The sequence below is a fragment of the Penicillium expansum genome (genome assembly GCF_000769745.1).
Source record: "Penicillium expansum strain MD-8 chromosome Unknown contig220, whole genome shotgun sequence".
NCBI lineage: Eukaryota > Fungi > Ascomycota > Eurotiomycetes > Eurotiales > Aspergillaceae > Penicillium > Penicillium expansum.
The window spans coordinates 166,726-192,832 of NW_015971271.1; the positions used below are offsets into that span (position 1 = coordinate 166,726).

Genomic DNA, 26,107 nt, shown 5'->3' on the forward strand with positions numbered 1-26,107 from the left:
GCTATTCAATCGGGAATTTTCCGTGCAAACTTCTTGATTTTTCCGTGTACATACCAGGGCGTTGCGAAATATTCAGAGCAAGGTATTCGTAAGGACTTTCCTCATTTCATTTTTTTTCAAATTCATTTTTTTTTTTTTTTTTTTTCCCTTTTGTGGACTATCTCTTCGATATCAATCGTGATCAATACGATCTTTCTCATGTATTTCAACCCTAGATCTTCTAAAGCATACTCTGAATGCCAACAGCCGGGTTCCTGGCCAAAGCCTCCTCAAGCTGCTCCTTGCTCGCATTGATACTACGCTCCTCCCGGCTATTTTCGACACCAAACCTCTCCCCTGAATTCGGCTCGTCCCCCCAGAGAGCCTTGTATTCCTCCTTGGTAAAATACAACGCCTGCCGCTCATGAAAATAAGTTAAGATAGTGGCGTCGGGCTCACCGCTACAGCAGGCTCAGTAACCGTCATTCTCGTTGGGGGCGGGAGGTGCCACGGACCCATCAGCGAGTCTCTTATTCAGCAGCGTGTAGCTGGTGCCGTAGATTTTGTAGATCATCGTCCATGGAGGTGTTAACGAGGCGCACTTCGAGGGGCGCATGGTCATCATAGCATTGCGATCCGAGCTTTAGCCAGAGGCTGCGCCGATGTTGTTGAGATTGCCGATTCCTTCAAAGTCGGGGTGTATGAATTTAGAGAAGCTTGAGGATAGGAGGCTTGTTCTGCCTTTTATATCTATGAGGCTCTTCTTTGTTTGATTTTTCCTGATGCCACGTACTCTGTACTCCCGTCGAATCAAGTCCGTTTGCTGTAGTTAGGGATTGAAGCTGAGTGACTATGTCAATGACCTGCGGCAGCTGCCTGGTGTTCCCTCACGGATGAAGGTTCTCCGCATATCTGCCTTGCGATACTGTGTATGAAGTACATCAAACCTTGACAGCTTCAGAGTCCCATATGTGTATTCTCTGTGACAGTCGAGTTTTCAATACTTGTCTCAGGTTGCTTGACAATTTGATTGGAGGACTGACCTCCGGCACAGCCCGAAATATGTTTGGCTACCGGACCCTGGAGATATGCAGGTGCACTGACCCATGAGCTTTCTCCTATTGCTCAGCACTTATCTTTTTGATCTGAACGAATCGAATGATATTCAATTGAAGAGAGATCAACTCCCAATAGGATGCAAGGTATATGGGATGATCAGGGTGTTTATAGTTCAAAGGGGGAAAATCCCCCACTTGGCGGGACCAGCGGGATTGGAGAAGCCCATTGACTCTTATCTGATTTCTGATTTTCTCTTATATTCCTAGCCTCCGGGCTTTGGGGCTTCACAACTGTTTGGAAAATTTGCTCTTGTTGTGTGGGATTTGGGCTCTGGTCTATTTGTGTTTTGTTTTAGTCGCGTTATGGACGTGAAATCCGCGCCTTTACCGCCTTGCCAGGTACGGGTACCCCAGGCACGCCAGGCACGCCAGGCACGCCAGGCACACAAGGCACACAAGGCACCTCATCGATATGCTCGTTGGGGATTGCCCCTGGCTGTTGCCGTGTTGATTCTTTTAGTTTGGCCTGTCCCACTACCCTCATGGAAGGCAGTCGAGCCTTTGGACATTCCAGTCACCTGGGAGGAAATCGTTCCTTCGCAATCTCTGGAGTACCATAATTGTGGCGATGACTTCCAATGTGCGAGATTAGAAGTACCTATGGACTACCAGCGGACAGATGGGACGGGTCGCACGTTTGCCCTGGCTATTACCCGACTGCCGGCCAAAGTCCCAGTCACAAATCCGCGGTATGGAGGTGCGGTGCTGATCAATCCCGGTAAGTAAATTTAGACTTGATATGATGATCTGCGCTCATAGCTCAGGTGGACCTGGTGGACCCGGGACAATGCAAGCGTTCCTGGCGGGTCGAAATCTCCAGCTGATCATTGATGCGGAGGCCGATCCAAACGAGACCGGTGAAGAAACTGGGAACAAATATTTTGATATTATCGGATTCGATCCTCGTGGAGTAGGATCCACAACGCCTCCAGTGATGTGTTTCCCTGATCCCGTATCCCAAAGGAATTGGGAGTTGCAAGTCTCCGCAGAAGGCATGCTAGGAAGTGGACCGGATTCCTTGCAGAGAAACTGGCAGCGGACGCACGCGCTGAACTCAGGCTGTTCAGTATTCGACATGTCGAGTCTAGGAGCAGATGAGCCAATGATGTCATATGTCAATACACCACTTGTCGCGCAGGACATGCTGACCATCATCGAACGCCATGGAGAATGGCGTGAGAAAGAAGGCCAAAGAGCCCAAACAGCCCACAACGAGTGCCATGGACTGAATGAAGCTGACGAGATCATGAAGCGCACTAAATGGCACCGCGGAGAAGAGCCACTTCTCTATTGGGGTCGCTCATACGGCACCTTGCTTGGCACCACCTTTGCTTCACTCTTCCCAGAGCGAGTCACACGAGCTGTTCTCGATGGCGTAGTAGACATGGTGAAGTACTACCAAGGAACAGGACCGAACGTTGTTGCTGATGCAGATGCCATCTTCGATCGATTTCCCCGGTACTGTAATGAGGCTGGACCCGTGGGATGTCCCTTCTATGTGGAGGGTGGTCCAGACGCCATCAGGGAAGCCTATTGGCAACTTGAGCGACAGATTCTCAACACCTCAATCCCTGTTATGGCATCTGCGGAGCGGGGACCAGAAGTTGTAACTTGGACAGATATCAAAGCGATTCAGCGTGTTGCCATCTACCAGCCCCTCCTTGCATTCCCGATCCTGGCAGATAGAATGACCGAACTGGGCAAGGGAAATGCAGCCCCCATGGCTGACTTCAAGCATGGAAGCCACTTCGGTGCATGTCCGTCCAACAAATGCAGTCTCGCTGGACCTTGGTCACCAGAATGTGCTACCTCGCAGGATAACATGCTCTACGCTATGGCAGCTATTCTATGCTCGGATGCCGAATATTTGACAACTCTGAGTATTGAACAGTTCCAGGCAGAATGGTCTAGCCTTCTGGCTGATAGTGCATCTCTGGGTGATTATTGGGCGCAATTGCAATTGAGCTGTGTTGGATGGAAAGCCAAGGCTAAGTACCCATTCACGGGTATGTACCTTGATGACCTCTATGCGATGCGTTCGCAACTGACCTGTTTTAGGGCCGTGGGGCGCTGTTACTGCTCATCCCATGCTCTTCGTATCAAATACCCTGGATCCAGTAACTTCTCTCCACAGGTGTGTATTCGCTCGTCGCCAGTAGCTTTCCAGGCTAACCGCCCTAGTGCCCAACACATGTCCCAGATTTTCCCAGGATCTAGATTGCTCCAGCAAGAATCAGAAGGAGTGAGTTACTCGCGGTAATACATCTAGTCGTTCATCCCTCACATATTTCATCTAGCACACCACACTCACAGCCCCCTCAATATGCGTGGCGAAGGCCATTCGCCATTACTTCCAAACTGGTACACTACCAGTGGTAGGAACCCTGTGCCAAGCTGATTTGAAGCCATTGGTTGGATCTCCGCATCATCACGAAGCGATCACCCAGAGCTTCAACCCATCCGACCGTAAACTATTTGATGCATTGATGGCGGAGGTTCACCGATCGCCTCTGTTTCCGCTATAAATATTCAAAAACTAGATTCTAGGACGACTGGAGGAAGATGTAACACCAAGGGTCTATCTAGCCCTGGAACTAACTATCACGAGTTGATGCAGTAATGATTGAAAGTGCTATGCCAAAGTCCAGCGATTTGATTTCAGTGTGTTTTCAGTCTTATATTAGTTACTCTCTTTCCCCCTCCCTCCCAATATTATTCAGGATGTATTTAATCTACCTCAACCATTAATATCACTGTATCACTGTATCACCCCGAGCAATGCGATGATATCCGCTTGCGGAGAACATTGCCCAACCTCGGCTCACCGGCCAATCCAACATCTTCGATAATCAGCAACCCCGCTCCTGCGGGGTTACTCCGCATTAAGAGCCATTTGATGAGTTTTGAAGAAGTTCACGTATAATCCCTGTCTCGCCAATCCTCAATACAGACAAACAACAATGGCTCCTCCAACTGCTACCGAGACCCTCGCGAACACTATCAGCATGCAAGCAGCACAGTCATCTCAAGCGGCGGGAGCCGAAAAAGCCAAGGTCAAAATGCAGATGCCCAGTATGCCTGTGTTTGAGGATAAGATGAAGGAACGGGAGTATTTAAAAGGCCGTCTCGCAGCAGCATTCAGAATCTTTGGCGATAAAGGATACGACGAAGGTACGGATGGTCCTACATCGAAATATCGAGTTAACAGTTAAAAATCCCATTAGGTGTCGCTGGGCACATCACTTTGCGCGATCCGGTGGATCCGACAACATTCTGGGTGAATCCCTTCGGCACGGCCTTCAAGCTGATGAAGGCATCAGACTTAATCCAAGTCGACCACCATGGCAAGGTCATCGCGGGTGGAGAGAACCGATTGCTGAATGCCGCTGCATTTATGATTCATTCCGCTATCCATGAAGCACGGCCCGAGGTGAATTGCGCTGCACACAGTCATAGTATCTATGGACGGGCGTTTTGCTCGCTGGGCCGACCGCTCGATATCATCTCGCAAGATGCCTGTGCTTTCCACAACGTACGTTCTTTTCAGTAGACCCGCGTGCGAAGCCCCCGCGCTAACAACATCAGGACTTGGCTCTCTATTCATCATTCAAAGGCGTCGTGCTAGCGGAAGAAGAAGGCCAGAACATTGCCAAAGCTCTAGGTAACAAAAAGGCAGCCCTCTTGCAGAACCATGGCCTCTTGACAGTCGGCAACACAATTGAAGAAACAGTGTTTTGGTTCGTGAGCTTGGAAAAATGCTGCTACGCTCAACTCCTAGCGGACGCGGCAGCCACCGGACGAGGCGGCCAAACAGTAAAGATCGAAGAAGCCGATGCCGCATTCACTTACAAAACAGTGGGAACACCGATGGCCGGCTGGTTCAGTGCGAAGCCCCTATTTGATGTGATTCACGCCGAAAGTAAGGGTGAATACTTGGAATGAAATATCCACCTGTCCAAAGTTAATTTATCCGTATTTGGGAAATGTTGCCGCAGATGTGAATGAAACAGCTTTATGCTTCTTTATCCCCCACTACCCCATAGAGTCTTCTCATATATTATATATTGGCAGGGTGTTGCAGTCTAACTCAATTACTGGCTAGTCTCACTGCCGGCAGCACAAAATAGACCTTGTCAGGGAAAAAGAATCTCCACATGTGGGGCTTCGGACTTGACTGGGGTTATCCAACACAAATTAAAGCATCAATGAGAAGGTCTCATTCAATGGCGTTGTCCACTTTCACTACGGAGGAGTCGACCTAGTCGGCCTAGTGTTGGGCTTGTTTTAAGGTGAGACATACAGCCCTGAAGAGCTTCGGGATGTACTCCGCTTTTAGTTACTTCCATGACTCCACCAGCATAGAAAGCCGGAGTCTTGCCGAAGGGTACTATAAATTCAGGGATTGTTCACGTCAATGTGAATTCAAACCGATCAACCTTTCTCGATCATCATTATCACAATGCGCTTCATCGTACCTTTCCTTGCTGCCGCTGGCCTTGCCAGCGCAGGTCTGCTCGAGACTGTTGTCAAGAGAGATGACTACTGGGGTGGTAGTGTCTCCCTGGGTCCCTCCAAGTCGACTATCATCAACGCCGTTACGACCCTGATCCCCGGACCTGCCCCACCGACTCAGAACGGTGTGCTGTTCCTCTGGCCTGGTGTAAGTCCTCGATTCTTCTGAGTGGTCGTCATGTCACTAACAACCATAGATGTCCAACGGAACTGGTGACCTGGTCCAGACTACCCTGGAAAGCTGGTCTAGCAACGCATGGTGCGGAGCCACCACCGGGCAGTGGTGTGTGCGTGCCAGTGTCTTTGGCAGCTTTGGCCAGCTCGATGGCACTGGTTCGCCCGTGAGCGGAACCGACGAGGTGCGGATTGAGTACGACCTTGAGTCCGATGGACAGACCTGGACCCAGTAAGTGTGAATCCAAAATGGCTAGATACATCGCAACTAACATTTGCAGGACTGTCACAAATGGCCAGACTGGTGCCGTCCTTTCAACTTACTCCCACGAATCCGGACCCTACATGCGCGGGTAAGTCAATCGCCAGAATGGTATCTCGAGGACTATACTGACATTATTTAGATACGGTACGGGAACTGAGTGCGATGACAACTGCTCCGGAACTATCGCTGCGCAGAAGTACTTGAACACTGTTATCACTCTCGCCTCGGCTGATACCACCTTTGGCTCGACTATTGCTAGCGCCGGCGGTGCTACTTACACCAAGGTTACTTCCAGCCAGGGTGGAAAGGTGTGGACTATCAAGGAGATTGACATTCCCTCCATGCACTAATCTCGAGAAATTTGTGTTTGAGCGATTGCATTGCGAGCATAGGTTACCAACATATTTTCGTTCTATAAGATTTATATAGGAAGGATAGCCTAGGAAAAACCATCAATTGTTCAACAAAAATCGCTTTAATAATAGCCACCCCATTGCAAAATGCATGCGTATATACAAAAATTCATTTTCACCCCCGATAATCAAGCACCACTTTCAGCCGCACTGGACCAGGGGACGCCGCACCACCAATACCATCCAGGTGTTTCTTCGACTTGACATAAGCATCAACCACTTTCTTAGCGTCAGGCGTAATAATGGAGCACCCCTTCCCATCAGCCTGGCAGATAGACATCCCCTGCACAGGCTGATTCGCAATCTGCGCCTGAATAGCCGAAACATCCCATCCGGACCAACCCTTATTCTCCCCATCACCAAACCCAAACTCGCCCCACGTGCACGAGTATCCACCCCATTGATCCGTAGGTAAGTGATCACCAGGCGCAGCGCCCCAAGCCCCCTCAGAGTCCTCGTCAAAGGCAACATATTGAGTTTCACCGGGCGCAAGAGTGAATGTCAGAGCAGAGTGACCGTACCACCCAGTCAGCTTGCCGTCAGGCCCGATCTTGTTCCACACAATCACTGTCCATGGCTCATCGTTTGACCCCGTGAACTGCGCTACGTATTTGTAGTTAGATGCCTCGGTCGGACTGACAGTGATGATGTTGCTTCCCCAAGGCTTGCCGACATTACCCTGATACTGAATCTCCGTGCCTTTCCCTTTTGGCGGAGTACGTCCTCCGAATTTGTTTGTTGAGAATTGTCCTTTCGATGGTGTTGCGGTCCAGTCCGCCGAGGTGGGCCCGTCTGGCTTTGGGCCTGGGAGGATCTGGTTGACTACTGGAATATCAGGGAGGACTCCGCTGGGCAGATTGAGTACGGCGTTGATGGGTCCGCCGTTGTTTGAGTGGGGAGGCGGCGGAGGTGGACGTTTCGCTGGGACGGCCTTCTGTTCTTCTAATGAGCCCTTTGGCAGCGTGTCTGCAAGCACCGCAGCTTTTTCTGCTGATGAGGGATTCCCGGGGAGTCTGTTTGAAAGTGGCACATGGCTGCCTCCTGGGTAAACAGTGACCTTTACGGTATTTGTTGCGGTTTTGGTGATTGTGTGTGTCTTGAACATAGTCGTAATGGCCTCTGCCTCCGTTGGCCTGGGAGCTGGGTGCTTGGTCTGATTGAACTGAGGTTGCGCGGGCATTGTGTTTGTCGGCACAGGGAGAATAAGCTCAGGCTGCAGTTCACGTTGGTGCCAATGGTCCTCATATGCCTCGGGGTACGCGAGGCCGTGCATGGGATGATCTTTCGTATAAGACGTAGGCTCAGGCCTATGTCTGACAAGTGTAAGCGTGGAGTGGATAGTGCTGGTTGGCGCGCAGTTTCCATAAACGGTAGTCGTGGTTGTGAGGGTAATAGATTCCACCACAACATCATCCGGGGTGTTATTCACATGATCCCAGACCATATTTCGCGGTTCCAAGTGTTCGATAGGCGGCATCAAGTGGCGATGGCGATGGCCATGGCCATGCGCCGGATGATGGATGCTAGCGAAGGCATACCCGATGAAGCCCGCAAGAAGGACGTGGATAGACACACGGCCCATTGCAAAGTATGAATGATTGTGATCGGCAAAAGCTCTGCAGCAGGTACTCAATAATTGACGTGATAAATCAAGACGTCAATGGGGTTATATTCCAAAAGAATAGGAGATGCGCTTAGTTGATCGAATCCATATCGATGGCGCGGTGTTGGCGGTTGGAGTTGTCGAGTAAACACGCGATCTGGGGGTGGGACTTAGCTTTATACTGCCATTTGAAAAAGGAAAAAGTCTGGCCTGTGTATCAGGAATGTCATCGCGCGCTTGGCCTTTGAAGGGCTCGAAGGGGACAGTAGCAGCCCTGAATTCCGGGGTTCCTTGGCTGACCCTTGGAAGGCCGTGAATCAGACTGCATTTCCAGCAATTCAATGAACATCAAGGTACTATGTATGATGACTTGAATATTTTATAGACAGCTTTTAGCAAAGTAAAGAAAATAGGAGTACCTCTTAGGGAAACAATGTTCAATGCGTCCACGTTGAGATGCAAGCCATGTAGATGTGGCTGATGAAGCCCCTCGCGTTGCATTCCGGCCCTGAATCAACATTCGTCCCTCTTTTTCCCCGCCTCAGACACGTCTTAAGGGGGGGTTTTATTATCAGGAAATAAATCGTTTTGTTTAAGTGGATTGATAGATGTTGGAATTGTGGATGTTTGTGAAGAGATTGAGTAGACAATATATATTTCAAGGAGTGTGTATGAAAAGAGTATTATGGGCTAATTCCTCCAACAAAATTCAGCAAAGCGCATGCAGACCAATCACAAAGACTAGAAAATACTATCGAGCGCGTGTTTTTGTATTTTTTTCGGTTTTCTTTCAACGCAAGACTTACAATGCCACTTCCAGTTCCCCTTCCGGAGAGACTATCATGCGCAGGAGCCCGAGACCTGGGTCTGTGGGGGTCCGACATCGACCAACTGGGTGCCAGTAACAGTAGTCACACTGTGGTCAATGCCATTGAATATGCAAGTAATGCCCTCAGTGCTGGTTTGAATGTGGGAAATGCTCAGAGGGTTCACTATAACAATTAGTATCTTTATTGTTTATAGTGGAATATATAGAGGGACATACCAATTTGAACCCATTCGCCATTGGACGGGAAACTCTGAGTAAACTGAGCATCGGCAGCTCCAATGAAAGTTACATGCACTTGATCCCCAGTAGGATCAGGATTGGTGGCAGGAGGTGCAGGGGATGAATCCGATCCCTGGACCTGGCAAGATCCAGTCACCTGGGTTTGTGGAGGGCCAACATCTACCAATTGGGCTCCGTTGACAATTGTCACGCTGTGATCAATGCCGTCAAAGGTACACTGCACCCCGGCAGTGTTGGATGAGATATGCGAGATGCTCAATGGGTTTTCTGAAGAAAGTTAGAATAGTTTCAGTCCAGATGTATGATATACCAAGGGACGTACCAATGGAGACAATAGATCCATCAGTGGGGATGCTTTGAGTGAATTGGGCGTCGGCAGCGCCAACGAAGGTGATCTCAACTTCCTGGTCCCTTTGTTTGACTGGAATCGCACTAGTAGTAGCTGCATAGGCAATAAAGAGACCGAGAACTGTAGAAGCCTTCATTTTCAGATGAAAGACGAGTAGAATATTGAGTTGTTGAGAGTGTAGTGAATTGTTGTACTGGTTGTTGTATCGATATAGATGATCAATGAGATACCGAAGCACTTTATATACCTTTTGCTTTACACTTCGTATAAATCTAAGACACGCTTACAGCATGATCACAACAATAGTTTCTAATATTAGATGGGCTATTATTTTCCATGGTAGATCAGATAGTGGCATTGGGGGTGTCTGCTATGTAGAGCATAGCCACTATTTTGATCAACGGAGAGAACCTTGGAATGAATGAGAAGACTTAGATAATGTTTTAGGTGACCCAAGGTTCCTGATTTTATTTCGTATAGGTATTAGAATGTAGTTAAAGCCAAGGTACAGAATATAAGAGTCCTTTTGCAAATTTCATCTTGGGGATATGGACGATGCTACGAATACCTGATAATTAACGCCCACCTGGGCAGGGTATGTTTGATTTACCTAACCTTTCTATATGTATGTAGTTAATTTGGGCTGTCCTGAACACCAGATATACCACACCTTCAATGCGTCATCGATCTTGTATCAAAGGCCTTGTGACTGCGGAACTTGCCGACCCCCGCCCCCAGATTTTTGGAAGCTCGTATTAACCTGATTGTGTCTCAGATCTATGATCACTTCAGATCATTTTATAGGTTCTTTCTTGGCTGTTTGGCAATTTCTTTCGCAATGAGATTTGAGTTGGGCGCCTCAATGACCCTCCTTAGCTAGTTTGCCGTTTCCTGTTCGGCACCTCGATACGCCACCCAATGTGCTATATATAACCTCTCCCCACATTTTCTAAACAAGGTTCTCCGGATCGAAACTTGGGGGTACCATCCAAGTCGATTCCTGGAAACGATGCCCAGCAATTATCGGATATCATTATACATAGATGAATCGAGAGACTCAAGACAGTGGCCGGCTAGGACACGTTAAAAATGAATGACTTACCATTGGGAATCAAATAATTTGTGTAATATTTGGGAAATTGATGAGAATGTCACCTTTCCCCGACCTAGAATAGCCGCCAGAAGAATTGTTCTTTACCGAGTTGTTGCATTATGCGACCACTTGCCACTAGTTCGCCCGTGCCATGTAAAGATCACTTCAATCGAAAAGAATCATTTGGCTCCAGCGCACTGTTGAAGCTCTGCAGTTTTTTCAATAAGCTTTATATAATCTCATCCACAACTTTTGTAACGAGAGTCCCCCATCCTTTCTCATTAATAATGTTTCATCTGTGAAACAACTGGGTCTCCCTAAGCGGACCCCGGAGGCTCGGGCTCCGACCTCCGACATCCAGGGTCGGCTCCCTCGGCACCCTTGACGTACTATAACCCAGACATTTGATGAGCTGTGCATGAATAAATATAGGTCAGCATGAGTAGTGTCAACGACGCATCTGTTTTATCCACCTCATCCAGTTTCAATTACATCTGCAACGAATGTGCGCGTTCCTTCCAACGACGCGAGCACCTCGACCGCCATCGCATATCTCACTCGAAGCAGAGGTCATTCCAATGTCAAACATGTAACAAAACCTTCACAAGAAGGTGAGGAAATTTATCAAAATTCTGGTCGCCTGTTGACTCAACTGCTAACCTCTCAGTGATACTTTACGACGACACACCACTCTTCATGGTCAAATCCCCAGCGGAGTTGAGAGCTTGCCAAGGGCTGTAAAAGCATGCAAGAACTGCATGCAGTCCAAGCAGCGATGTAGCGGAGGATTTCCTTGTGAGCGATGTTCTCGTCGGGGCTGGCGGTGCTTATTTCCAGAAGACCCGAAGAAAGCGGGGCTCCGGATGACAGCTTCTCCAATGGATGCATCGGGATTCCAACTCGGCCAGCCTAGTGATCACAGTGCAGCCGGGGTACAGCTTCGTTGTGAAATGAATGCCTCCACAGAGTCCATTTTGACTTCCCCGGTCCCGTTGATCGGCGCTGAGGGCAGAGGCCCAATCGAGCAACACGCAACTTCAGCTAACCCCTGGGAACCGGCGCCAATGATACGAGATGATTTGAGTTTTGGCTTTGATCCCATGCTTCTTTGGCCTTTGGCAGACTATGATCCTCATTATGCTGGGATGCCGGCCTTCCCGATGCAGCCATCGGTTGTGAATTCTTCTTTTGATCGGCCGCAAGAATCTAATCAAGAATTACTCGATGCTCCAAATGATTTGTCGGCAGCGGTTAAGTCTCGGAGTCAACACGCAAATTCCCATCGAAATCACCTAGAGCCGGAGGACAAACCTCAACCTGAGCTTTCAGAGGCTGACCTTGACATACTCGCATCCGAGGACTTCTGTCAAGTTCCCTCCATATCTTTGTCAACCTACGAACAAATATGGGAGATGTGTGACCGTATATCGCAATACTCCAGGCTTGAACTGCGCGGGCTCCTTCCGACCTTGGACATACTTAATGTATTTGTTCAATTGTACTTCGAAAAGTTTCACAAATCTTTCCCCATCCTCCATCAAGCTACCTTTGAAACAACGAGTGACTCCTTGTTATTATACATTGCCGTCGCTGCAATTGGCGGACAGTACTCACGCCTTTCTGTGCGAACAACGCACATTGCTGGCTTGATTCGAATTCTGCGACATGCATTATTGTCCAAGGTACGCCTTGTTCCCAAAGACTGGAATTGCAACTAATATCTCCAGGTCGGTTTGGGCGATTCACTCCTGGGCGATATCTCATTAGCTCAAACAATATTGCTTTTTACATTTTCGTTGATCTTTGGTGGCAGCCGAGATGACATCATACATGCTCAGTATCAACGCAACCTTTTGACCACGATTTTTCGTCCACTACTTGTTCCAGGAATTCTTTTCGAGAAAAATACGGACTCGAGGCCTGGTTCAATCGTTAGTGATTGGCCGCGATGGACTAAGGCCGAGTCTTGGAGACGAGCTTTCTACTTTCATTGGGGTGAGTGTGCCTGATACCCTGAATCCTGGTAGCGGAGGGTGCTAAATATAATATGGCGACGCAGTTTCTGAGTGTGTACAATACTTTCTTTTTGATATTCCCCCAGTAATGTCGGTGAGCGATTTGACTATCGATCTCCCTTGTGATGAGGATCTATGGGCGAGTGGAGATGAACAAGAGTGGAAACAGAAACTTGCTTCAAAATCAAGTAAGGAATTCACACTTCTAACCGGTCCATTTGATACTAATCTATTAATACCAGGCCCGAGACAGCTAGTGAAGCTTGTTGGACTGCTTTGCAACAAGGAACTCAAGAAAAACCAGCTGGAACCTCTGGGGCCTTCTGCTCTCTTTGTGGCAACCTGCACCACATATGTGGAAGAAAGAGCACTGATGAAACAATTCGGAGGCTATTCGTCTCATCCAATCTTCGAAGTCCAAACAGAAACTATCTTCAATCGCCTGAATAAACAGACCGACAATCTTTTGGACATTTTCCCACAAGTCTACAGCACCCAACATGCCATCTCGCCCATTGTCGGAAATACTGCGAAATTGGGTCATCTTTTCCAAATCATCCGCTTTATTCCATACCGAACTATATACTCATCTTGTGGTTGGTGGATGCGCAAACCCGAGGCAGATATGTTCACACGACAAATTTCCCGGAAACTAGAGGAAGAGCCCCAAAAAGCTCGCCAGACTCTGATCCATGCCGCTCAACTTCTGCATATCGTTCGAACCCAGCAACTACCGGAATGCTTTGACTCCTTTCTATTTCTCATAACATCGCTGTACATTTGGTTCTATGACCGGTTCGTGGTGGCTCGAAAAAGAGGCGAAGTAGCTGGCCCGACGCACCTCCATACTCTGCGAATTGATCGGGATAGTGGCCACATCAATTTAGAGAATTGGGTGAACGGAGGAGATGAAGAAGAGAAGCTTATCCACATATCCGGGATTGGGGTCCTTAATGGGGTAGTAAGTACCTCGCGCATTTTGAAAGAAGCTATCCATGTACTAGGCCATGATGGGCCCTGGTCTGTGCAATCAAATAACATCGCTCGATCACTACAAGGAATGCTTGCGGGAGGGTTGCCTTCATTCAATGATTGATTCATTTTCTTGACTCTTCCTTCATAGGGGCAACCTTTGGTTTATTTTGTTCATCTCGATACCCTCATGAAAGTCAATCGCAGAATGTCAACCTAGAAATGAATGATTGGATTTTTGAAATCCAAGGATAACGGCAAACTTTACCATAGATACAAATAATTATATATATACAAATAATTGTGCACCTTTTGACGATTCGGAGCATGAAAAATTAGAGTATCAATGGACATTCCTTTAGAAAATTCGTGTGTAAAGCTATTAGGAGAGAGGAGCCGACGGGGCCGACGGGGCCGACTGTGGAGTGTGGGGGAGAATGTCGGGCATGTCGGTCTTTTTCCACCGACAAGGCGATCTGACAAATAGATATCCACCAGAATTGGGATAAAGTATGAAATGAGAAGATTTGGTTCAGTTGTTCGGGGAAAGAATTGCACCGACGGTCTTAGGACGGATTTAAGGACTGGGGGTGTATATAAAACGCTGTTCCATACTAGGAGGGAGCATCGACACCACGATCTTGAATGACTTACACCGTTCAAATACAAAGCATGTATGTATAAATACTGAGCCTCTTACTGTGAGCTAAACTGACATCTTGTAGCAACCAATCAAAATGGCAGCTGTTGACTATGAATTGATTCGCAATGCGATCGCCCAGTACTCTCTCGCCATCGACCGAAAGGAATATCAAAATCTCGCGAAAGGCTTCACAACAGATGTGGTGATGAGGTTTCCAGAGCCAATTGGTGTACTCAACGGCCTACCAACTGTCATCTCCGCTATTGAACGCGCACTTGAAAACTTGACGACTCACCATGCGTTAACGACCCAGACCGTCAAGTTGACAGATGAGAAGACAGCTTTGGCAACGACGTATTGCATGGCTATGCATTTCGAAATCGAGAGTCAAGGAGAGCGGAGTGTGACTGGATGGGGATCATATGATGATAAGTTGGTGAAGGGGATCTACGATGGAAAGGAGGACTGGCGCATCGTGGAAAGGACTGTGTATTTCCATGTTCCCCACACTGGAGATACGTCACTACTCGGATTGAACTAGTTGGCATGAAATCTTTGTATTAATATATCATTGCTTCATGGAATCTCCAGTGATTACTTTCTTCCTTTGTATTGGTATTCTGGTGTTTAAACATGCCATTAGACGGTTTTACGTAGTCCAGGAAATGGGATATATACGGCCCTAGAAGCCCATCAGTTAACAAAAACGAGTGATACAATATCCTACAGAAGGATGATTGAAATGGGATTGGAAACGTTTGAAGTGGTTTCAAGTTTGAATGTTGGAAGGACGAAAACTTGGCGAAGTCTTATGACTCCTATCGCACAATAATAAATTTCAGATTCTAGCATCACGCTCAGTAAATAACAAGTAATATTTTGGTATTTATGGTTTAATTTCAGCAACAGTGAAGAGTTATCTGATTTAATAATGACCGAAGTACATGACATATTGAAACGGAAAGCCCTAAGAATTGACAATCTCCTTCTCAAACCAATCGAATAAGACCTGATTCGAATGTCTTCCAGCGCCAACATGGCAATGTTCTCCGGCAGCATCGTCCGCGGTGAAAACATGATAGTGTGCTCTATCCCCGAGAGCGTCCCTCATTGCCTCAGGCTGTCCCTTGAAAAAGTGATCATCTGCAGCACAAGCAACAAAGACTGGGCATTTGATCTTATCCGCTATTCCAACCAACGAGAACGTCTTCGATTTCTCAAGATATTCAGCCGGGGTTTTAACATTGAAAGCCCAGAGACCATGAGACAATGCCCAGCGGGCAGTGGTCGGAATGCTGGGGTTGTTGAACACAGCAGCAGCAGATTCAAAGTCTTTGAGATGAGCAAAAGATGCAAGACCATGAACCGGGTCAAAGACAGGCGTGTCGACAAAATTGTAAAGGCCGTCAATGCTGAAGACTGCAGCGATGCGCGGTTCAAATGCCGCAGCACGTGCTGCCAATAGACCAGACATGGAGATGCCCATGACACCAATCTTGGACATATCAACAGTGGGAATAGTCTCGAGGAAGTCCACAACGGGAGAAAGAACTTTCTCCCACTCATGGGTAAATCCGACGCCCTGGTAGCGACGGGAGCAAATCTGCCCTGGTCCATCGTAGCCGATCACATTCCAGCCACGCTCGAGGACGGCAGCACCGTGCAGGTGGTACATTTCCTCCATGGATCCATCATAACCGCTACCGATAATGAGAGTTGGCCGCTTCTCACTATCCTTGCTTGCGGGGAAAAAGATGGTTGAAATCTTGCACCCAGGTCCTGGTAGCTCCGTGCGATAACCAGGGAAGGGAAGTCGGGACAAAGCCTCGTCAAAGCAGAGAGTCTGCTTATCCCACAGAGGGATAATGCGTGGATCATCCCAGTTGCCGTGGATGTAGAAATCAGCAGCACGGTAGTAGGTGGCCGCTCGGAACATGGCGTCGCGGATAGAGATATCATTTGTCATGCTCTTTCTCTGCTCAAGGATATGGTCTGCTCTTTTGTTGAAGACGGCGGAGAAGGATTGGAAGTCGCCAGGTGTTGGCACCACCATAGCTGGAGTGAGCGAGAAGCCGGAGCAATTCGAAGTGGAAAGATTTGTCTGAGCTGAGGCGCGACATAATTGTAGAATAAATCAACTTATGTCTTGGAAATGAGACTGCACCACACGATAGGTTCGATGGGGCGGTTGTATTTATACATCATGCTATACCACCAGAGATACGAATGAGGCAAATCACTGCCTCTGCCAATAAAAGTCGGCGTCTATTCAACACCGATTCCGACAATGTCGGGGTCTAAAAGAGTGGATCCTGAAGAATCTCGTCCGGCTTTAGAGCTAGTAGTGATATTTGGGTTGGTGTAGTATTGCGGGGCCGACGGGGCCGACGGAGGCAAACTCGATGTGAATATGTCAGGGATCCTCTCTGCGATGCCACTTCGGGCCTCATAACGACCGAAGACGCGAGATGATTAAGAAACCGGCATTTCAATTAGAGAATTCAATAAGATATTCATGAAGCCAAGAGGCTTTGAAGAGCGAGAGTCCAGTCCCACTGCTTGCACAGGTCGTCTGCGGTTGATGTAAGGGGAATTAGGTGTGTGAGATATTCACACTAGATGGCCTTCGTAGCTACACGAGTTTGAATGGTTTTTCGTAAAGATGAATAAAAGGAGCCACCTCATGCGCTCTTTGGACATCATCCACCGGGTTATAAATGGGAGACTAGATTAGCTACCTGCCGAAAGTTCAAGTCTGGGGATATGCCCAATGAAAGTTATCAGATCGCTATCCTATCTTCCTCTCGGTTGTGCTCAGTTTTGCTCAATCGCCGCCATTCTTCGCGTTTTGCTGGGTATTGACATCTTATTCTATGGTGGTCTTAGAGCCCCCTCACATGTTTTACCGAGTGCCTGCCCAGGTGGGAATACTAGCTTAATAAGGAGGAAGCACATAATGAAAGTTGTGAGATCAAAACTGACCAGGACCGTGCATCGCGAGACTTAATAGCTACGTTTCCTATCCTCGGATTGAACTTCGTGATTTTTGTCCAAGTCGGTGCTCGAAACAGCCTCATATTCCAGGTGAAGGAATGGGCATTGAATGCTCACTGAAAGGGTTTGATGCAGTAGTGTTTGTATTCAATGGTCATTATATCTCACGGGAATTGATATTTGTATCCCCCTTTGGATATGTGCAGTGAAAGTCAACCTTGGAAGCAGAGAAGGCTAGAATTGGGGCCTGAATGACAAGGCCATAAGGCCACAAGGCCATGAAGCGATAAGGCGATAAGGCGATAACACTACCGCAGATTTTCTGACTGTAAATTCTTCACTACTGTATCTTCTTCTGGCCACGATGCTGTCGATAATGTAGAAGTTGGAGACCCTGCAGAGATCAACTTATTCTCCAAATCATCCCCAATCCACCCCGCAATACACCAATAATGAGATTTTGTCCAGCTTATCAAAGAATCCACATGCGCTAAACCCTTTAGAGGAAAAGATGCGCCGTGTGACCAACTGACCAATCAGATCGCCATAGAAGCGCGAAAGATTTACCCAAAAGGGAAATCAAGGGGAGGACCGGGGTTTGTGCGAATATAAATGCGTTGCCATACCCATCTTTGCAGAAACCATCCTCCCTTGAACATCATATCATCCATAATGGCGAGCCTTCACCCTTTTGACCCTATCACACCTGGGGAGATCCAATTGGCGGTCTCCGTTCTGGAATCCGCTTTCCCCGGTGCTAAGCTGCGTTACAAACGCATCGATCTTCAAGAACCTGCCAAGCATGAGGTTGTCCCATTCCTCGAAGCCGAGCGCCGTGGTGAAGTGCGCCCGCTCAAACCAGCACGCTTGCTGATGGCGCTCTTCCACCGATTGGATAATGGGTCTTTCTTCAAGGCTCTGATCAATGCAGACACCAAGTCCATTGTGTCAGCGAAAGAGCTGCCCAAGGACATACAGGGTCCATTAGATATGGATGAAATGATGGAAATTGAGGAGCTCTGTCTCAGCCATCCAGCTGTCAAGGCCGAAATTGAAAAGTTGAAGCTTCCGGCTGGCCACACCGTCTGCTTGGATCCGTGGATCTACGGGACCGAGGATGCCAAGGAAACTCGGCGTTTGTTCCAATGCTACATGTATATTGTGGCCACCGACCACCCCCAGCACAACCAGTATTCGTTGCCTTGCAAATTTTCCCCGGTGTTTGATGGTATCACTCGCAAACTGGTCCGCATGGATTATCTGCCTGGTGGAGCCGATACCCAAAGCACTGAGACGCAGCCCTGGAAGCCAGTGCCTGCTGTGCAATACGCACATGATTTGCTGGATGAGCCTCTGCGCACCGATCTGAAGCCCTACATTGTTCAGCAACCAGAGGGGGCGTCATTTAATGTCATCGGCAATGCCGTGTCATGGCAGAAGTGGCGTTTCAGAGTGGGCTTCAATAACCGAGAAGGTTTGGTGCTGCACAATGTGACCTACGATGGTCGCAACACCTTCTATCGTCTGTCGTTCTCTGAGATGACAGTCCCCTACGCTGGTATGTTCTACTACTCTTCGTTTGGCAACACATCTGATTTTTTCTAGATCCTCGTGCTCCCTACCACCGCAAGCAAGCCTTTGACGTCGGTGACGTGGGCTTCGGTATCACAGCTAACCAACTGAGCCTCGGCTGCGACTGTCTCGGCCACATCAAGTATTTCGATGGTTATCGCACAGATGCACAGGGAGCACCAATCCAACTACAGAATGTCATCTGCATGCACGAGCAGGATAATGGCTTACAACACAAACACACCAATTACCGCACCGGTGCGGCGACTGTTGTCCGTAATCGCCAGCTTGTGGTTCAGATGATCTGCACGGTTGCCAACTACGAATACATTTTCGCTTTTATTCTCGACCAAGCAGCCAATATTGAGCTCGAGGTGCGGGCAACCGGTATCCTCTCAACGGTACCATTCGAAAATGAGAATGGCCAAACTGTGCCATGGGGCACGAATGTCGGACCAGGCGTTATGGCCCCGTTCCACCAACACATGTTCTCGCTCCGTATCGACCCTGCCATCGACGGCTACAAAAACACAGTTTACTACGAGGACAGCGTCCCTATGCCCGAGGATGACAGCAACCCATGGCTAGTCGGGTACACCACAGAGGAAAAAGTTATCAAGTCTAGTGGCAGTGCCACAACCAGCGTCGACCGCCACCGCGTCTTTAAGATTCGGAATGACTCTATTATCAACCCCATCACCCACCACCCCATCGCATACAAGTTGCAAACCATGCCAAGTCAGATGCTCCTCGCACACCCGAACTCATTTGGCTCGAAGCGCGCCCGCTTCGCGACCCGTCCTATCTGGGTTACTAAATACCAAGACGACGAGCTCTTCGCCGCCGGTGAGTTCACAAACCAGAGCAAGAAGTCGGAAGGCGTGGAAGTATGGGCTGCACGCAACGACACAGTTGAAAATGAAGACGTTGTTCTGTGGCACAGTATGTTATCCCATCTAAACTCCCCTGCAATAGTAGCTAACTGTTTCCAGCATTCGGTCTCACGCACAACCCCCGCATTGAGGATTTCCCTGTTATGCCTATGGAGCGCGTCAGCGTGATGCTCAAGCCGGATGGTTTCTTTACTAAGAACCCGGCACTGGATGTGCCGGCTTCAAGCCAGTCTTTCAACCAGTCGACTTTGCACCCAGAGCCGGCGTGCTGCGCGGCTCCTCAGGAGCGAGCGCAGGTGAAGTTGTAGACATTACATGTGAAATGAGATGTGGAAGCCGAGCTCTGTAAATAGATTATCTGCCATAGAGGCAAATATAACGAAGTTATTTGAATCAAATGTACACTTTTCTGAAAATGGACGCCGCCGCTCCAAGCATCTATGTGCCAAGCAGTAGACTTTTGGAGATATCATAATGAACGCGAGGAGGCGTCAGCCGTAGTGGATTGTGATGCTGGTGCCCACGGTTCTCGAAAATATATTTTTTGGTTGGAAACACGAAATCCTTCAATGTTCATCGGTATCTCGCAAACCGAGCACTGGTGCCTTATGCTCCGTGTCAAGATGATGACCCTCAACAAATATCCCTGCTATCAGACCCACTGCTGCAAACGCAACATACTGCACATACTAGTCAGCATAGTGTTCTTTTTAATATGAAGTGAGGTTTACCATAATCCAGACCGTTCGCAAAGACTCGTGAATGGCCTGTCGTGCCACAAGCTTCTGATCCAGGGGGAGTGTATCGATGATCTCGATATTAGCCATTGCGCCTCCTGAAACCTGACTAGCTAGTTGTTCTCCGAGAGCGGAAACTAATTGAGATCCTTTTCTTGCTATCTGGTTCTGAAACACGACTGTCCCGATGATCACCGAGATCGCGGTGGACAGGGTCCGTATGAATCCAATGGTGGCAGTGGCGGTTGCTGCATTCTCCGCGCCCACGATTGCCTGGAGAGCCAACAATGGGCCCTCGAAATTCAAACCGATGCCGATGCCGGCAATAAGCTGAAAACCCATGATTTTACCCCAGTTGACGGTAACCTCTAGATTGATCAGCAAACCCACCCCTAGCGTCATAGTGACTAGTCCCAACCACATCGCTGAAACATAGACTCCTGTCTTTTGGATGAATAGTCCAGTAGATGCAGCTGAGACGGTGATAGATAAGACAAAGGGAAGGATGTACACCCCGGACATGATAGGGCTAGAGCCGAGGACTGCCTGGAAGTAGAGGGGGAGATAATAGGCTTCACCCATAAAGATGTAGCCATGGCAAAAGCAGACTAGGAAGGAAGCGACACCAGAGCGATGATTGAATAGGACTAGAGGAATGACGGGATACTTGACCATTTTCCATTCGTTGACAACGAACAGACCCAGAAGTACACCAGCAAAGACGATCAGACATATCACGGTGGCAGAGTTCCAAGGATGCGTGACACCACCAAAGTCAAGACCCAACAAGAGCATGATGGTGCTACCGATGACGAATAAGCATCCCGTCCAATCCACAGCCTTTAGACCACTCCATATTGGTGTATTGGGTGTTTCAAGCTTGAGAGTAAACCATAATAACAAGAAAACTAGTCCAGAAATTGGGAGATTGATCCAAAAGCACCAGCGCCAACTACAAGAAGTCAGCGATAAACAATGTAATATAATAGAAAGGTATTCAGCCCTCATCTTTGGCAAGAAAAGAAATCAAGTAAACGGTGGAAGTGCACATATAGGGGCTTTGGAACTGTGAAGTGGCAGGGACAGGAAATAGAACAGGAAAGCATTGCGCATACACACCTTGCTTTTTCAGTAAACACCCCACCGAGGACTGGACCTACTCCACTAGCAAGGGCCCATACGACAGATATGAGACCAAAATACAGCCCGCGATCTCTGAGAGAGAACAAGTCACTGACACAAATGTTCACGAGGGTGATCAGCCCAGCCGCTCCAAGCCCCTGCACGGCCCGGCCAAACAGGAACAGTGCGATGGTATCTCCAACTGCGCAGATCAAACTTCCGCCGAAAAAAATAAAAGTCGCCACTAGAAGCAAAGGCTTTCGGCCCCAGATATCCGAAAGCTTCCCCCAAGCGGGAACGGTCGCTGTATTGGCCAGAATGTAGGAGCTGCCGATCCACGTGTAGGCGGAACTAGACTGAAAGTGTGCGGTGATTGATGGCAAGGCTGTTGTAATAATAGTGACATCGAGAGCAGCCACAAATACCGCTGCACATAAGGCAGTGAGAATGATGAATGTTTGCAAAAATGATCGATCCAAGGTCGGGCTTGGGGAACTCAGGCTTGACTCTCGCTGAGAAGGGACTGGCTCCATTTTCATGAATATTGTCAGAATTTTAAGAAAGGTATTATGAAGTGTGAGAGAACGCCGAATAAATATACAAAATACTGTCGAATTAATGCAGAATGTCCCAAGGTTGAAAGGTTTCCATTGTGGAATAGAGGACCCATCAGGTTATCAGGTGAGTTTGGCTTACTACAACAGTAGGCCCTGGTAGATTTCAACTGGTGGTTACTATTATTTACTATTATTTACTATTATTTACTATCACTTACAAAAAGAATGTGTCTTACACTCTCGTATATCGTTTATCGTATATCGTTTATCGTATATCGTTTATCGTATATCGTTTGGATATCCAGATTGATTTCTCCCTAACTTGCACTTTGATTGATGCGCAGTCTTATTTTGAAGACATTGGAAGTAAGTCAGCCATTATCCAGCTACGGAATCGACTCTCTGTGGCAGTTAAAATGTGAAACTTAAGGCTGAATGTCGGAAATCACCGGTACAGCAATGTATGTTCAAAATGACAGATGTGTATGACTCTAACTAACTAAAATGACAAGAATCCCCTATTTGACAATTTGCTGGGGCATAACTGACTAAGCTTAATATGCAATTTGTATGGGGCCCACTATCATAGCGGTCCATGTATTTTCCGAGGTGTTGAATACTCGGGTTCCCAGTCATGTATTGTAACATAGCTTTCGACACTTAACTTGGTATTGAGACTAGTGCGTTGGATATTGTGGGGGCCAAGACGGTGCGAAGAGATTGCTGCCATAGTCAAGCGCGAGCAGAAATCACTGGGTCCAAGATCTGGTCTAGTAAAAAAAAAACATGTAGCCCACCAATTTGATTTACTATATATCATATTCCGATCTTTTGCTGCGGCCACTGCAATATCAATTTCCACTTCTCATTATGATCCTTCAGCTCACTCAATAACTCCGTGACTAGTTCTCCCCCGCAGCCCTTGGCCCACCAGAAATGGGCCCCCAGTTCATTTAATAGAACTGCCCAATTCATGAGGATCAACAACTGGAATGGCTGACGTGCGCGCAACCCACCCACAAATTCCCTCTTGACGTAGGTGAGCCAAGCCAAGATAGGTGCAGGATGGGGCGCATGGGTGAATTTGGCAAAGGAGTCTTGTAGGGAGTCGATAGCTTCCTGATTAACGCTATACTGCACCGAGTCTGTGATTTCGATTGAGCTATTGAGCATTCGCAGTTGTGCGATAGCATTGGCCATGTCGGGATCCAACGCAGTACTCTCCGTCCAGTCGTATTTGGAGAAGATGCTTGCCTGTCGCCACGGTTTGCTAATTTGTGAGATCTTATTTGCCCCCTGCAGCAGCTCAAAAACTGTCATCATAGTTTCGATCATGCTAAAGGGTTCACCGCGATGCTGGGCGTTTAGCCGAGGGAGTGCCATGCCAATGATAGTAACGATCGCTGATTGAGCAAAGACGGCATCGCAGTTGAGAGGGGTGAGGTGGGCCAAAGCCTCTCGAAAGGGGGCAAATGCAAGTTCATTGCACTGCAGTGCGGTGTCCAGGTAATATAGAACTTTTTCTGGATCCGCGGTAGTGGCTACCATGTGAAGCGCGGCGAGAGAAAATATGCCATATAAGAGAAATTCATGTTCGAAAGCAAGCTTAGGAATAAGGATCTGCCAATCCTCCATGTCAGATCGGTCACCGCAGACACTTTTATAAGTCTCAGTAGAGAATTTGTGCATTAGTAGGAGATGTCGCGCATCATATTGTGGTGATATAAAGGCCGGCTTGGCTAGCGGGGTGGGCTCCGGTTTCGGAGAGGCCTCGGTTGTAGAATGCCTTTGGGGATCGGGTATACTATAGATGCAGGGCAGTTCCCGAACAGTACATGCATTGCATAGGGGCCGTGTCTCATCACACTAGTGTTGTCAGCATCTAGTCTACCTAGGTGGGAGATGTCGGACAGATATTGGCCCACCTTGACACGCCGCTCCTTGCATTGATTGCACCCATTTCTAGACTTCTTGTGAAATCGACGAGGCATGATTTGATCTCATAGATATCGAGGGTGTGGGAAAATGTGGGAGTTGGGAGAGTTGAGGAGCGGGGAACGAGGAACGAGGAACGGTAAACGACAAGCGATAAACGATAAACGATAAACGAAGTACGAACAAAACATTATTAACATATACCAGGCCTAGAGGACTCTCAGGTGTAAGTTTTGTTCTGTTTTTTACTTTAGATGTTGCCACTGTTCAAAAAGTCGGTCATTTGCACAGAAATCACACCCCAATGCCCCGTCGAAGCAACTACATACGGCTACTATCCCAACCTCAGCAGCAACATCTTTTTCGCGGTTTATTTCGGCCTGCTTGGAGTGTGTCAGCTAGGTCTCGGGATATATTTGCGAACGTGGACTTTCCTCGCAGTTCTCGGTATTGGGACATTCATGGAAGCTGCCGGACATGTGGGATGAATCTTGATGCACGACATTCCATGGTCAACGTCTGGGTTTCGACTACAAATCTTCTGCCTGATTCTGGCTCCAACCTTCATTTCCGATAGGATATATCTTACCCTCAAGCATATAATCATCCAGATTGGAACAAAATACTCGCGTATGAACCCGAAGCTTTTCACCTGGATATTCATCGGGTCTGATATTGGATCCATTGTTTTGCAAGCAGCTGGTGGAGGCGTGGTCAATGCAGCCGGGACTGACCAGGCCATGGTTGAGAAGGGAAATAATATCATTATTGCTGGAATTGTCTTTCAGGTTGCCACAATGTCGGAGTGTGGAGTAATGGCGTTGGAGTTCTTCATTGCGTCCAGGAAGAATCTGCGCGAAGGCTTCCAGGGAGAAGCTGGGACTGAGAAGCTACAACAAAGAATATGGTTGGTACTTGCTGCAGAAATTGTTGCCTATACTACTGTTCTCGTTCGGTGTATTTATCAATGAGCTATTTGATTTCGATATAAACTATGAACTTATAACTAATTCCATCTAGGTTTCCTGAGATGGCGGGTGGATGGGGGAACGACTTGATGCAGAACCAAATGGAGTTCTTAGTTCTTGATGGGTTGTATGTCGAACACTTATTGATAAACTATTTAAATGGTCATTTACATCCCGTCATCAAATATACACAGACCAGAGACTTTAACCAAAACAATATACTACATCAAATATCACCATGTCGCCCACTAAAGTTGCCCTTGTCGGAGTATGGTTTTCCTTTTATGTTCAATTTTTTGTGTTCAACTAACATAACTGACCAGGCCTCTGGAAACCTCGGTCCCACCGTTCTCTCTGAATTGTTGGATGCTGGACTCACTGTCACAGTCCTTACCAGACAAAACAGCAACAAGACCTTTGACCCCAGAGCTCAAGTCGAGAAAGTCGACTATGAGTCTCGCAAATCCCTCAAGGCTGCGTTAGCTGGCAATGAGGTAGTGGTTAACACTCTTGGTGTGGGCACTGTTCCCCGAGAGACTTACTTGCGTCTTGTTGATGCCGCGGTGGCTGCTGGTGTTCAGCGTTTCCTCCCAACGCCGCGAAACTCCCAATCTTCGCTGATAAGATTGCTGTTCAGGAGCACCTCATGGAAGTTTCCCAGCAGTCTGGTCTCGGTTATTCCATCCTTATCAATGGGCCTTTCCTCGACTGGGGCTTGAAGATAGGGTTCCTCCTTGATTACTACACTCTACGACGGTGGCGAGCGAAAGTTCAGTACTCCAACCCTTAGCGGTGTTGGCAAAGCTGTAGTAGGGATTGTTAATGACCTTTCCGCTACCAAAAATTCCATAGTCTTTGTCAATGAGGCTACCGTATCCCAGAAAGAACTTTTAGCCTTGTCTGGTAAGCATGTTGAGACCAAGAGTGTGCAAACATCGGAGATCGAACAGGAAGCCTTCGCCGAGCTCGGTAAGCCGGCACCAAACCCTGGCGTATTTGTCTTCGGCTTCCTACGGAGGGCTATTTTTGGTGAAGGGCTCGGGAGTCTGTTCGATTCTAAGAAGCTTTCCAATGATTTGTTTGGCACTCCAAGGCAATCATTAAATAATTTCTTATGTATGGGA

At 47.9% G+C, this 26,107-nt stretch overlaps 12 protein-coding genes across 12 annotated transcripts; 6 read left to right on the plus strand and 6 right to left on the minus strand.

The window, feature by feature from the left end:
* Positions 1 to 220: 220 nt before the first annotated feature.
* On the minus strand, positions 221 to 604 carry PEX2_066020 (uncharacterized protein; the record flags this gene model as incomplete). The annotated part of the gene is made up of 2 exons (XM_016743873.1): positions 221 to 440; positions 495 to 604. The coding sequence occupies 2 exons, from the start codon at positions 602 to 604 to the stop codon at positions 221 to 223; spliced, it is 330 nt and encodes a 109-aa protein (XP_016600055.1).
* Positions 605 to 1,400: 796 nt separating this feature from the next.
* On the plus strand, positions 1,401 to 3,622 carry PEX2_066030 (alpha/beta hydrolase; the record flags this gene model as incomplete). Its single annotated transcript, XM_016743874.1, has 5 exons — positions 1,401 to 1,815; positions 1,862 to 3,103; positions 3,156 to 3,231; positions 3,279 to 3,339; positions 3,395 to 3,622. 5 exons carry the CDS (start codon positions 1,401 to 1,403, stop codon positions 3,620 to 3,622), a joined length of 2,022 nt encoding a protein of 673 aa, XP_016600056.1.
* A 435-nt stretch (positions 3,623 to 4,057) lies between these two features.
* PEX2_066040 (class II aldolase/adducin family protein) lies at positions 4,058 to 5,039 on the plus strand (the record flags this gene model as incomplete). Its single annotated transcript, XM_016743875.1, has 3 exons — positions 4,058 to 4,268; positions 4,322 to 4,629; positions 4,683 to 5,039. 3 exons carry the CDS (start codon positions 4,058 to 4,060, stop codon positions 5,037 to 5,039), a joined length of 876 nt encoding a protein of 291 aa, XP_016600057.1.
* Positions 5,040 to 5,556: 517 nt separating this feature from the next.
* Positions 5,557 to 6,398, plus strand: PEX2_066050 (uncharacterized protein; the record flags this gene model as incomplete). The annotated part of the gene is made up of 4 exons (XM_016743876.1): positions 5,557 to 5,757; positions 5,807 to 6,015; positions 6,065 to 6,136; positions 6,188 to 6,398. The coding sequence occupies 4 exons, from the start codon at positions 5,557 to 5,559 to the stop codon at positions 6,396 to 6,398; spliced, it is 693 nt and encodes a 230-aa protein (XP_016600058.1).
* A 178-nt stretch (positions 6,399 to 6,576) lies between these two features.
* Positions 6,577 to 8,043, minus strand: PEX2_066060 (uncharacterized protein; the record flags this gene model as incomplete). The annotated part of the gene is made up of 1 exon (XM_016743877.1): positions 6,577 to 8,043. One exon carries the CDS (start codon positions 8,041 to 8,043, stop codon positions 6,577 to 6,579), a length of 1,467 nt encoding a protein of 488 aa, XP_016600059.1.
* Positions 8,044 to 8,904: 861 nt separating this feature from the next.
* PEX2_066070 (uncharacterized protein) lies at positions 8,905 to 9,618 on the minus strand (the record flags this gene model as incomplete). Its single annotated transcript, XM_016743878.1, has 3 exons — positions 8,905 to 9,056; positions 9,110 to 9,400; positions 9,456 to 9,618. The coding sequence occupies 3 exons, from the start codon at positions 9,616 to 9,618 to the stop codon at positions 8,905 to 8,907; spliced, it is 606 nt and encodes a 201-aa protein (XP_016600060.1).
* Positions 9,619 to 12,678: 3,060 nt separating this feature from the next.
* PEX2_066080 (nuclear transport factor 2 family protein) lies at positions 12,679 to 14,746 on the plus strand (the record flags this gene model as incomplete). Its single annotated transcript, XM_016743879.1, has 5 exons — positions 12,679 to 12,778; positions 12,833 to 13,551; positions 13,595 to 13,610; positions 14,181 to 14,236; positions 14,288 to 14,746. The coding sequence occupies 5 exons, from the start codon at positions 12,679 to 12,681 to the stop codon at positions 14,744 to 14,746; spliced, it is 1,350 nt and encodes a 449-aa protein (XP_016600061.1).
* Positions 14,747 to 15,172: 426 nt separating this feature from the next.
* Positions 15,173 to 16,258, minus strand: PEX2_066090 (alpha/beta hydrolase family protein; the record flags this gene model as incomplete). The annotated part of the gene is made up of 1 exon (XM_016743880.1): positions 15,173 to 16,258. The coding sequence occupies one exon, from the start codon at positions 16,256 to 16,258 to the stop codon at positions 15,173 to 15,175; it is 1,086 nt and encodes a 361-aa protein (XP_016600062.1).
* A 1,613-nt stretch (positions 16,259 to 17,871) lies between these two features.
* Positions 17,872 to 19,972, plus strand: PEX2_066100 (Copper amine oxidase, N2-terminal; the record flags this gene model as incomplete). The annotated part of the gene is made up of 3 exons (XM_016743881.1): positions 17,872 to 18,757; positions 18,805 to 19,713; positions 19,764 to 19,972. 3 exons carry the CDS (start codon positions 17,872 to 17,874, stop codon positions 19,970 to 19,972), a joined length of 2,004 nt encoding a protein of 667 aa, XP_016600063.1.
* Positions 19,973 to 20,230: 258 nt separating this feature from the next.
* On the minus strand, positions 20,231 to 21,196 carry PEX2_066110 (Major facilitator superfamily domain, general substrate transporter; the record flags this gene model as incomplete). The annotated part of the gene is made up of 2 exons (XM_016743882.1): positions 20,231 to 20,344; positions 20,396 to 21,196. 2 exons carry the CDS (start codon positions 21,194 to 21,196, stop codon positions 20,231 to 20,233), a joined length of 915 nt encoding a protein of 304 aa, XP_016600064.1.
* Positions 21,197 to 22,896: 1,700 nt separating this feature from the next.
* On the minus strand, positions 22,897 to 23,628 carry PEX2_066120 (uncharacterized protein; the record flags this gene model as incomplete). Its single annotated transcript, XM_016743883.1, has 1 exon — positions 22,897 to 23,628. The coding sequence occupies one exon, from the start codon at positions 23,626 to 23,628 to the stop codon at positions 22,897 to 22,899; it is 732 nt and encodes a 243-aa protein (XP_016600065.1).
* Positions 23,629 to 24,647: 1,019 nt separating this feature from the next.
* Positions 24,648 to 25,773, plus strand: PEX2_066130 (RTA-like protein; the record flags this gene model as incomplete). The annotated part of the gene is made up of 4 exons (XM_016743884.1): positions 24,648 to 24,922; positions 25,036 to 25,096; positions 25,307 to 25,496; positions 25,565 to 25,773. The coding sequence occupies 4 exons, from the start codon at positions 24,648 to 24,650 to the stop codon at positions 25,771 to 25,773; spliced, it is 735 nt and encodes a 244-aa protein (XP_016600066.1).
* Positions 25,774 to 26,107: the final 334 nt, after the last annotated feature.